This window comes from Cetorhinus maximus, chromosome 13, assembly GCF_964194155.1.
Source record: "Cetorhinus maximus chromosome 13, sCetMax3.hap1.1, whole genome shotgun sequence".
NCBI classification, from domain to species: Eukaryota; Metazoa; Chordata; class Chondrichthyes; order Lamniformes; family Cetorhinidae; genus Cetorhinus; species Cetorhinus maximus.
Window position 1 is genome coordinate 21,160,642 of NC_135891.1, and position 12,863 is coordinate 21,173,504.

General features: G+C 42.0%; 1 protein-coding gene across 3 annotated transcripts in view; it reads left to right on the forward strand.

Annotated features, from left to right (window-relative positions):
- The window catches only part of emilin3b (elastin microfibril interfacer 3b), a 44,643-nt gene that overhangs the window by 22,118 nt on the left and 9,662 nt on the right, over positions 1-12,863 (forward strand). Inside the window, exon 5 of one of the 3 annotated variants that reach the window (XM_078555077.1) lies at positions 10,864-10,914. The exons of 1 other annotated variant lie outside the window; for it this stretch is intronic. In XM_078555077.1, the coding sequence (XP_078411203.1) occupies positions 10,864-10,914 (51 nt within the window). The remainder of the gene's footprint in view (positions 1-10,863; positions 10,915-12,863) is intronic. One more of the 3 variants, XM_078555078.1, reaches the window with a different exon arrangement.

The window sequence follows — 12,863 nt, forward strand, 5'->3', positions numbered from 1 at the left end:
TTACACTTTTGTACCCAGACCAAAATCTGTCGCCTAATGTTCGGAACTAGCCATTGAATGCATTAAGTCAATCTGAATTTTAAAGCTTTATTCTAAAATTACCAAAAATTATAACCTAAAACAAAACTCTAAAATAAATTGCTGAAATTCTTGATACTTAAAAGAACCTTAATTCAAGTAAGCAAAAGCCACTATGATCATTATGATCATTAAGGTCTGCTGCCAGTCATACACAGGCCACCCAGTTATTTAGCGCCTGCACAAAACTACAATATGATTTGACCCACAGGAAACAACTATATTAAGTATTCTATTTAAAAAATATAGGAACATAGGAGGATTAGGCCATTCGGCCCTTTGAGTCTTCTCCTCCATTCAGTAAGATCATGGATGATGTCTGGTTGTGGTCTCACTTCCACTTTTTCCTGTCTGTCCTCCATAACCCTTGACTCCCTAGTCTATCAATAAGTTGTCTAACTCAGCCTTGAATAAACTCAATGACTCAGCCTCCACTGCTCTCTGGGGAAGAGAATTCCACAGAATAATGACCTACTGAGAAATAACAGTTTTCCTCATCTCCACCTTAAGGGAGATCTGTTATTCGTAAACTGTGCACCCTAGTTCTAGTCTTCCCCACAAGAGGAAATATCCTCCTGGTATCCACCCGATCAAGTTCCCTCAAAATGTTTCAATAAGATTACCTCCCTTTCTTCAAAACTCCAATGGGTATACTCCATTGTGGAGCACTCCAACCCGTTCAACCATTCTTCATAAAATAAGCCTTTCCCTCCTCAAAATGAGTCAAGCGAACTATGAAGCATTCCGCTTTGGATGGTGGGGGTGGTGGCGGGGGCAAGGACTAGAGAAAGAAGAATGAGATTTAAGAAATGAATCGGTCATTTGGGGCTGAATTTTCATTTTCGGTTCCCAATCCTGCCTTAGAAAGGAAATGTGGGTTGGGAAGCCAGCGCTGGTGCCTAGAGGGTGATTTTCAAGGTGGTGTCACGGCACACTCCTGAGGCTGGACGCCCAGTAGAAGGCCCTCTACCACAAAGATCAGAAGCCCCACCAGCAGAGGGGCCCAGCCTGCCGTCTGGGAAATTCCAGATAGCTTCTATCAAGTGACCTCAATGGGGAATTTAATTGAACTCATCAACTACCCACCACTAGTGGGCGGGCAGCCTTTTATACACCCCCCCTCCCACCGATCTGGTCTCAATGAAAATTTCCTAGAGATGGGACCATGACACTAGGCTGGCATGCCAGCTGGTAGCTGGAAATGGTGGGTTCTCCCACCTCTAGTCCTGCCTCTGCATCCCAACGAAAATTCAACCCTTGGTGGCAGCAGCAGTATTAAGACAGTGCTGAAACATATTTTAACATCTGTAATCCTACTGCAATCACCAGTTGCAACTGAACACCAAGACATGTGTTACAAGTTTTTTCTTGTGTATATCTGAAATGAGAGACTTGGACCAGTTTTGAAACTAGAGAAGCTGCCAACTTGACACTTGACAGTGTTAAATTGGAGCTCTTTTTTTTTTAAAAGGAATTATTTATCTGTTGTTGCTAAGCTGTTTTAATATGGATCAGCAGGCTGGTTTGAGCATGAATTTCAAAGAGCAACGTTTATTAAAATCCAAAAGTATCAGTGGTATAGTGGTATTGTCACTGGGCTAGTAATCCAGAGACCCAGCATAATGCTCTGGGGACCCGGGTTCAATAAAATATCTGGAATGAAAAGTCTAATGAAAGCATTGCTGATTGTTGGTTCATTGCCATCCTTACCCAGTCTGGACAACCACAATGTGATTGACTCTTAACTGACTTCTGAAATGGCCTAGCAAGCCACTCAGTTGTGTCAAACTACTAAAAACAAGTCAATAAGGAATGAAAAAACAAAAATACCTGGAAAAACTCAGCAGGTCTGGCAGCATCTGCAGAGAGGGACACAGTTAGCGTTTCGAGTCCGAATGACCCTTCAACAGAACAGGTCACTCGGACTCGAAACGTTAACTGTGTCCCTCTCCACAGATGCTGCCAGACCTGCTGAGTTTTTCCAGGTATTTTTGTTTTCTGTTTTGGATTTCCAGCATCCGCAGTTTTTTGCTTTTATCAATAAGGAATGAACCCTTACTAACATCTGGGGGCTAGTGCCAAAATTGGGAGAGCTATCTCACAGACTAATCAAGCAACAGCCTAACATAGTCACGGAATCCTACCTTACAGACAATGTCCCAGACACCACCATCACCATCGCGAACCCCCACCACCACCACGCCTCCAAACCCAGCAGCATTCTGTAGAAACTGTTCCCTCCATGACACCCTGGTCAATCCCCAAATCCTCATCCCCTTCCCATGGCACCTTTCCATGCAATCACAACACCTGTCCCTTTACCAGCTCCCTCCTCACTGTCCAAGGCCCCAAACACTCCTTTCAGGACAAGCAGCACTTCACTTGCACCTCCTTCAATTTGGTCTACTGGAGTTGACAAAAATGGCAGAGGCTGATCCTTTGAATGCAGAGGCTGGTGGGGCGAAAAGGAAGGACAAGGGGGACCCTATCATTGCTCTGGGAGGGAGGTGAAGGGATAAGGGTCAGACACGGTTGAGGGCCCTGTCAACCACTAAGTAGGGGAACCCTCAGTTGAGGAAAAAGGAAGACACTTCAATTTAGTCTACTGTATTCGCTGTTCCCAATGCGATTGCCTCTACATTGGGGAGGCGAAACACAGACTGGTGAGCACTTTACGGAACACTTTCACTCAGTATGCAAGCATGACCCAGACCTCCCTGTCGCTTGCCATTTCAATTCACCACCCTGCTCTCATACCCACATTTCCATCCTTGGCCTGCTGCAATGTTCCAGTGAAGCCCAATGCAAACTGGAGGAACAGCACCTCATCTTCCGATTAGGCACTTTACAGCCTTCCGGACTTAGCATTGAGTTCAACAACTTCAGACCATGAACTCTGTCCTCCATCTTGACCCCTTTTTTTTAAATCCAATTTTTTTTCCTCCAACATCCCACGCCCCACCCCCAAACAGGGCCATTGATACTTGTTCTTATGCTTTGCTTTCACAGAGTGCTGACCCTTGTTCTGCTATTAACACATCCTGCCATCTTACCTTTATGCCACTATCAGCACCTCCTTTAGTCTTTAACATTACCCTTAACACTCCCTTTGTCTTATGTCCATGACATCTTTGTCAAATCTCTCTTGAGTGTCCACCTAGCACTGACCTATTTTGCTCCACTTGCTCCACCCCTCTTAACCAGTATAAAATCCATCACATTCCAACCTCCCTTTAGCTCTGAAGAGGAGTCATATGGACTCAAAACGTTAACTCTGTTTCTCTCTACACAGAAGCTGCCAGACCTGAGTTTTTCCCAGCATTTTTTGTTTTTATTTCAGATTTCCAGCATCCGCATTATTTTGCTTTTATCTGAAATAGAACTGCAGCTGGCTTCACTGCCGTGCATCTGTGATCCTGAGACCTAGGTGGATAGCATGTTTCTGGATGTGGGTCACCCTGCAGCTTGAGGGTGTGCAGGTGGCGAGGGAATGGATGATCGCCGGGCAGTTAAGAAGGACCAGACAAGTAGTGCAGGAATCGGAGTCCTTTCACTCACCAATTAGTATTCAGTTCTGAATACTGGTGAGAGTGGTGGTCTCTTTGGCAATGACACCAGGGTGGTTCAGCTGCACAAGGGGAAAGGCAGAAGAGTGGAGGAGCAATAGTGGTAGGGGATTCAGTAGTGAGGGGAACAGACAGACACGACTCCAGGATGCTATGTTGTCTCCCTGGTACCACGGTCAAGGATGCCACTGAGTGGCTGCAGAGCACTCAGACAGGGAGAGTGAGCAGCCACCAGTTGTGGTTCTTAGCAGTACCAACAACATAGGCAGAAAGAGGAGTGTAATCCTGCAGGCAGATTTTAAGAAGCTAGGAAAGAAACCAGCAGGCAGGATCGCGAAGGTAGTAATCTCCGGATTACTCTCAGTGCCACGCAGTAGTGAGTACTGAAATAGGATAGAGCACAAGAATGTGTGACTGGGGAGATGATGCAGGAGGGGCGGTTTTAGATTCCTGGCACACTGGGTCTGGATCCGGGGGGAGATGGGCCTGTACAGGCCAAACAGGTTGCACCTGAATAGAGACAAGGCCAATGCCCTCACTGGGAGGTTTGGTAGTGCTTTACAGCAGGGTTTATCTAACTTGACAGAGGATTGCAACCAGGAAATAGCATTAGAGAGGAACACAAGGAGTACAAAGAATTGGGAGAGACACATACTCACAAAGTAAGAAACAAAGTATTAGAGTGAATGCAATAAGGCACAAATTGGGTTTATTGTACATGCATGTGAACACACAGTGCGGTAAATAAAGATGGTAAGCTGCAGATGCAAGTAGCCATGTGGAAATATGATGTTGTGTAGATAATGGAGACCTGGCTGAAAAAAAGAGCAGGGCTGGATACGAACTACAAAGGTGTTCAGGAAAGTAGGGAAAGAAAGAAAGGAGGAGGGGTGGTGGTATTGATTAAGGAGAATATTATAGTGTTAGAAGGGAGGATGTCCTAGGGGAGGTCAAGAACAGAATCCTTTTGGTTAGAGTTAAGAAATAATAGAGGTACCATTAAATACCTCCAGGTACCATGCCCTAAGCGACCATGGACTTCCATTGGATTGGTCCATGACTATGAATCATATAATTATGAGTATGTTTATAATATTAAGCATGATTATGCTTGGCAAAGTACTACAGTGGTTTGCCATTGCCTTCTGCAGTGTTGCTGACCAGGAGACTCTCCTGCTCTTACTGCCTGCCATCAGGTTTATTCGAAGGATTTACAGGCTGATAATCAACCTGTTTGGCCACGTTATGAACGCCTTCTGTGGCCATCAAGTTCTGAAGTGGGACTTGAGCCTGGAGCTTCTGGTTCAGAGGTAGGGATGTTACCGCTGCTCCACAAGACCTGTCTAATCATTACACTACTGGGTATATTCTATAGGTCACCACTGTTGGGAAAGATAGAGAGGAACAAATTTGTAAAGAAATCACAGAGATGCAAAAACTATAGAGTTATTATAATGGGGACTTTAATATAGACGGGGATAGCAATAGTGTAAAGGCCAGAGAGGGGGAAAGAGTATCTAAAGTGTGTGCAGGAGAATTTCCTAAATCGGTATGTTTCCAGTCCAACAAGGCTGGATTTGGTTCTGAGGAATGAGGTAGGACAAGTGCCAATAAGGGAACCTTTAGGGGACGGTGGTCATAGTATGATATGGTTTAGTTTAGCTATGTAAAAGGACAAGGAGCAACCCAGAATAAAAGTAGTTAATCTGGTAGAGGGCAAATTTCAGCAGATGAGAAAAATGGTTTTATAGAAACATAGAAACTAGGAGCAGGAGTAGGCCATTCGGCCCTTCGAGCCTGCTCCGCCATTCTTTATAATCATGGCTGATCACCCAACTCAATAGCCTGCTCCCGGTTTCTCCCCATATCCTTTGATCCCTTTCGCCCCAAGAGCTATATCTAAGTCCTTCTTGAAAACATACAATGTTTTGGCCTCAACAACTTTCTGTGGTAGCGAATTCCACAGGCTCATCACTCTCTGGGTAAAGAAATTTCTCCTCATCTTAGTCCTAAATGATCCATCCCATATCCTCAGACTGTGACCCCCGGTTCTGGACTCCCCCACCATCGGGAACATCCTTCCTGCATCTACCCTGTCTAGTCCTGTTAGAATTTTATAGGCTTCTGTGAGATCCCCCCTCATTCTTCTGAACTCCAGCGAATATAATCCTAACCGATTCAATCTCTCCTCATATGTCAGTCCCGCCATCCCAAGAATCAGTCTGATAAACCTTCGCTGCACTCCCTCTGTAGCAAGGACATCCTCAGATAAGGAGACCAAAACTGCACACAATATTCCAAGTGTGGTCTCACCAAGGCCCTGTATAATTGCAGCAAGACATCCCTGCTCTTGTACTCGAATCCTCTGGCTATGAAGGCCAACATACCATTTGCCTTCTTTACCGCCTGCTGCACCTGCATGCTTACCTTCAACGATGACACCCAGGTCTCGTTGCACATTCCCATCTCTCAATTTATAGCCATTCAGATAATAATCTGCCTTCCTGTTTTTGCTACCAAAGTGGATAACCTCACATTTATCCACATGCTTCTACTATGCATTTGCCCACTCACTCAACTTGTGCAAATCACCCTGAAGCATCTCTGTATCCTCTTCACAGCTCACCCACCCACCCATCTTTGTGTCATCAGTTTTGACTGAAATAAACTGGAATCAAAGATTGGCAGGCAAAATTGTGATGGAGCAATGGGCCGCCTTTACAAAGGAGGTAGTTTGAGTACCATTGAAATACATTCCCATGAGCGGGCAAGATTGGATAAACAAAGCCAGAGCTCTCCTGGAGGATGAAAGAGATAGAGCATATGATTTTGCAGAAAAATGTTATGTTTGACAAAAGGCAGGTTTAAATATAGTTAGGAGAGCCAGGCTGAATATACAAGGTTCGGAGTGGAAGTGCAAAAAGAAATAAGAGCAGCAAAGAGTGTGTACGAGATGAGACTGGCAGCCAACATAAAAGAGATTGCAAAAGTCTTCTATAGGCATAAAAATAATAATAGGATGATAGGAGGAGTAGGATCAATTAGAGACTGAAAAGGGGATTTATACATGCAGGCAGAGGGCATGGCTGTGGTATTTAATGAGTACACGTTGCAACTTTCTTTACCAAGGAAGAAGATGCTGCCAAATCATAGTGAAAGAGGAAGTAGTTGCGATATCGGATGGGTTAAAAATTGATAAAGAGGTATTAGAAAGGCTGGCTGAACTTAGTCACCAGTACCAGATCAGATACATCCAAGGATACTGAGGGAAGGAAGGGTGGAAATTGAGGCGGCACTGGTCATAGTCTTCCAATCCTCCTTAGATGAAAAAGTGGTGCCAGAGGACTAGATGACTGCAAATGTTACACCCTTGTTCAAAAAAAGGTGTAAAGTTAAGCCCAGTGTTATGGCACAGCCGATGGTAAATGCAGAGTTGTTCAAATCCCAAAGGGAAACTTGAAACAACTGCCACAACTGGTTTTGCAGTTTGTATAAATTTAGAGATGCGTGCCTTGAATTCAGTAGTAATATGGCCACCAAGTCTTATAGATTTTACAAAACTAGATTAAACATCTATTAATAAGAGAAGTGATTTTTAAATACATACATAGATCTACAAATTACTACTATGATAACTTCTAAATCCCCTAATTAATCTAACTCCCAGTTACACTTTTGTTAAGGCAACAGTAAGACACACAGATTTTAAAAGACCCAGGCAAAGAAACATGATACCCTGAACCAGTCGGATTCAAAGTGAGTTTTCTTAACTTCAGTTCTTTGAAAACAGCAGATGAGGCATAGATGCTGAAGGCTTTTCACACTTGTAAGATCTTAAAATGCCTACCTTTACACACAGGTTTCACTCCTTCATACATATTCCCCCTTTGAATGCAAACTCCCATTGTTTCTCTATGTCTTTGGACTTTATATTCCTGATAATAAAAACCTCTCATAGAACTAAGTTTTACCAGTAATCTTTGGGAAAAATAAACATATTTTCTAAACTTCACCTGGCTAGGTGACACATTTCACTCCCTCTTTTGAAAATAATCTAGTCTGGCCTTATTTAAAATGCAAATGTTCCCTTTACCTCTTGCATTTTAAACTTACCCAGTCTTTACCATGTTTACATCAAACCCTTCAGGCCAGCTGCCTTTAATCCAATTAACTCTTTCTCTCTCTCTCTCTCACACACACACACCCCTATTACACTATTTTACAATAAATTTCAATAACATTGAGAATTATTATATCTTCCTGACACCTGCAACAGGCCAGTCAGTTTAACTTCAAAGGTGGGAAAGTTTTTAGAAATGATCATCTGAGTCAAAATTAAGTCACTTGGACAAATGTGGATTAATTAAGGAAAGCCAGCACAGAGTTGAACACAATTTGTCCTTAACTCTAATTTGATTGAGTTTTTTGTTGAGGTAACAGAGGCTTTGTGGATAATACAATTGATCTGGTGTGAGTGGTTATTGGATAAACTGACAGATGACAGGCTTGTCAGCAAAATTGAAGCCCATGGAATAAAAGGGACAGTGCCAGCAGGGATACTAAGTTGGTTGAGTGCCAGGTAGCAGAGAGCCATTGTTTTTCAGGCTGGGGAACAGTATATAGTTAGGTTTCCCAGGGGTCCATATGAAGCCCACTGCTTTTCTCAATCTGGATTAATTTCAATTTCAAAATTTGCAGATGACACAAAAATTGTAAGTATTGTGAACTGTGCGAAGGGTACTGATAAACTTCAAGAGGGCACAGGCAAGTTGGCGGAATGGGTGGACAGGTGGCAGATGAAATTTAATGAAGAAGTGTGAAGTTATACATTTTGGTAGGCGGAATGAGGAAAGACAGTATAAAATAAAGAATACAATTCTAAAGGGGTTGTAGACACAGAATAACCTTAAGGTATATATGCACAAATTGTTGAAGGTGGTAGGGCATTGAGAAAGCAGTTCATATGCCTAGGAGAGGCATAGAGCACAAAAGCAAGGAAGTTATGGTGAATCTGTATAAAACAAGTTTAACCTCAACTAGAATATTATTGGGCACCACACTTTAGGAACAATGTGAAGGCATTGGATAGCATGCAGGAAAAGTTTGAGAATAATTCCAGGCATGAGAGACTTAGGTTACCTTGATAGATTGGTGAACCTAGCATTGTTCTCCATTAAGAGGAGATTTAATAGAGGTGTTCAAAATCATAAGGGGTCAAGACAGAGTAAATGGGAAAAAACTGTTCCTATTGACAGAAGGGTCAAGAATCACAGGACACCAATTTAGGCTGATGAATTTGGGTAGCGTGAGGAAAAACATTTTTACGCAACAACTAGTTTGAATTTGGAATGCATGGTTTGAGAATGTGGTGGAGGCAGATTCAGCTGTGACATTCAAGAGGGAATTGGATAATTCTCTGAAGAAAAAAGATTTGCAAGGCAATGGGGAAAGGACAGGATAGTGAGACTAGCTGAGTTGCTCTCAGAGAGCCAGCACTGAAATGAGGCCCCCTGTGCTGTAATTATTTATGATCCTATGGATCCTTTTATGATATGCTGTTCATTTCGAGGTTGCAAATATCACAATCAATAGTAATATCCGATCGAGGCCCTGTATCATAGTGCTTTAATGTGACAGCTGAATATTTGGAACACAATGTTATAAAATGATGCTCTTTTAAAAAAGACTGCTATATTATATTCAACACACACACATTTGGGAGACACACTTTGGGGAACTAATTGTTCACAAACCACTAAACTTCATAGTTTGTAATGTAATCTGCAATTGTTAATTGAATTAGAGCACAGTTCTCAAATCTTCATTTTTATTACACTTTGCAGTCCATCATGCAACCGATAATAAACTTGCTACAGGCTTTGAGAAAAGAAAATCCCTTATGAAGGTCAAACGCTTAGCAATGAATTTAAGGCAGTTATCTCATTTTAGGGATCCTGCTTTCATTCACAACAGATCAAACCTGTTTAGCATCTCATCAGAAATGCGGGATTGAATTTGTCTTGTAATTTACTGATAGTTGTATGTCATGCTTTTTGTAATTGCCTCACATTTAGTATCATTAAATGAAGAGATGATTGTAGCAAATGGCAGAGTTTGTTCATCTGTATTATTTTAAGTGTTAGTAAGGAATATATGTAGCAATTATTCCAACAGGATTGTTCTTTTAATATTTATTTGTTAAAAACCCTGGTTCTAGAGTAAATTTCTGTTGGTTTAGTGTAGGTTTAAAGCTAGAACCAAGTGTTTCACACAGGCCAATCCATTAAAAATGTTTTTTTGTTTTCTACACAGTATCTAGTCAGGCCAAATATAAGTAAAGCTATGGAGTTTTGCAGAATCATAGAGTACAAAGGGAGGTCATTCCTCCCCTTGTGTCTGTGTAGGCTATTTGAAAGAGCTATCTAATTAGTTGAGTACTTTTGAAGGGCTATATCAGATTATTATTATTGAAATAATGTAAAGAGATAGACAACTGTTTTTTAGTTTAATTTGTTCAAAAAGGGCAACCAAAAAATCAGCTGGTGATTTTACAAATCCATTCTTATTATAATGCATAGTTGCACAATTATTTAATCCAATACTCTATATTGGCAATGATTTCTAAAATGTATTTCAGGTCAGGAAAAAAAATCCAAATTATAATAAATCATTGGTCAATCTGTGATCAGAATTTGGCTGGTTTAGATTAAGTAGATGCCAGAGACGCCTTAAACTGATCCGTTACACTCCCACAGCACATGCAATACGCAACACATGAAGCCATACTATGCATAACGAAGATAGAACTCTGAGGTAATAACAATACAGACATTGAAGCAGAACAAGCACATATTCTATACACATGGATCTTGTTGATAAAAAGTTACAACTAAATCTATCAATTTTCCCTGGATTGTTTTATGTTCCTGGATTAGATAGGTCACCTGGATTTATGAGTTCACTAAGTGGCCTATACGGTACATAATTAAACAGATCCATGCAATAGTAATTGAAGATTACTTGTATAATAATTAGCCAGTGACAGTTCTCAATGTTGGTATTTTGATATTTTGTTAAAGGAAATTACTTGCATATCTAGGCAAAGCTCCTTACTAAATGAAAAATGCCAATATAAAAATGGATGGAATTAAATGTCAAACTCTTGAAATACAGTCAGTGGCAGGTTTCCAAAATCTAATTGTGTTATTCTGCATTTCAGATTTACAAGGACCCATAGGCCCACCTGGATCATCAGGTAAAATTACTAAAAGTATGCAAAAAATACTTTATAGACTACTGGTACCAATTATTTTCCAGTCAGTACTTTGATATTAAAAATACCAGTAGTACAGCACATCACAAAAGATTAAGGTTCATGATTGCCAGATAAATTTCCAAATTTTAGAATCATACCTAATCAGTTTTTATTGATATCTTTAAGTCACATGGAAAACTTAAACTTTCAAAGCCCCTCTAACCCCCTCCCCCATTCACCACAATATTCCTGCAGCTACCAATCTGCTTAATCTCTTGCCCCCCACTTTGATACCCTTTATCCCCAGTTAAACCCTTTCTCTCATCTTCGTCGTTCCCCCAGTACCACTCCATCTCCATTCTCATATGTTTAAGGCAGACATATGGTTGAGCCATTTACCACCAGATCTGGCTGGACCAGAAATGTACTCAAGTTCAGCTTTACTCTGCCAAAACTGTTTGCTATTCCAGGAATGCAGAGGTATCTCCTGGCTTCTCTTCACTACAAACTGCCATCTTAACCCCTCTTCCGAACCCCTTCGCCACACTGTTCCAACATACCTAAGGAGCTTCTTGTCACAAGTTTGAGACCATCTTTTCAGCTTCCTCTGCTGCTTCCCCCCGCCCCCCCAACCCTGCCCTAGCCCTGAACTCTTAGCTTTCTCTAGTTTCTTTGCCATCTTCCCTCATGCCCTCTCTGAGCCTGAGATTTACCTCTGACTCCTTTGGCCACCAAGCTGCTGACCACCCAGCCTCCCTTCCTAGCCCTCATGTTAGTTGTTTTTCTTAAAGGTACCACTCCCTTTCAAATCTGCCACCATCCCCCCTCCTTACAAACTACTCTGACCCTTCTTGTCCTTGCAAACTACAACCCCATTTCCAATCTCTTTTCTCTTCTAAATATTTGAACACCTACCAAATCTGTGTCCATCTATCTCTGAACTTTATGTTTTAACCTTTCCAATCAGGTTTCTGCCCATCTAAGAATGAGCGTGATAAACTATCCCCTTTCATTCTTTTTGGCCTGTCTGCAGTCTTTGCCACGGCTGACCATGGCATTCTTCTCCAGCACCTCTCCACCATCATCCAGATGGTTGGGACTGTACCCACTTGGTTCCATTCTTATCTATCCAGTCGTAGCCAAAGAATTACCTATGATGGTTTCTCTTCCCATTCCTACACCATTACCTTTTGGTGTCCCCCAAGGATCTATCCTTAGCCCCATCCTATTCCTCATCTACATGCTGCCCCTCAACATCATCTGAAAACGTCAAATTCCATATGTAAGCTGATGACACCCAAGTCTACTTCAACGCCATCTCTCTCAAACTCTCCACTGTCTCCGATGTGTCACGCTGCTTATTTGACACCCAGTATTGGATGAGCAGGAATTTCTTCCAGTTGAATAATGCAAAGACCGAAGCCATTGTCTTTAGGTCCTGCCACAAACTCTGTTCCTAACTTTTGTCTGATGCTGAACCAAACTGTTTTCATCCTTCGTGTCCCAGTCCACCCTGAACTGAGTTTCCAATCCCATAGCCTCATCACCAAGATTGCCTACTTTTACCTCCATCATCTCTGCCTCTGCTCATGTGTTCCTGAAATTCCTATCTATGACTTGGTGACCTCTATAATTGACTGTTCCAATGCTCCTCTGGCTGACCCCTCACCCTCGGTAAACTCGAGCTGATCCAAAGTCCTGCTGCCTATGTTATATTCTCATCTTAGTTTTAAAATCACTCCATGGCCTTACCCTTCCCTTTCTCTGTAACCTCTTCCAGCCCTTATATCCCTTTAAGATTTCTGCGCTTCTCTAATACTAGCCTCTTACATATTCCCAATTTCCATTGCTCCATCATTGGTGGCTATGCCTTCTGCTGATTGGGCCCTAAGCTCTGGATCCCCTTCCCTAGATGTCTCTGCCTTCAAGACGCTCCTTTTCAACCAAGTTTTTGGTCACCACCT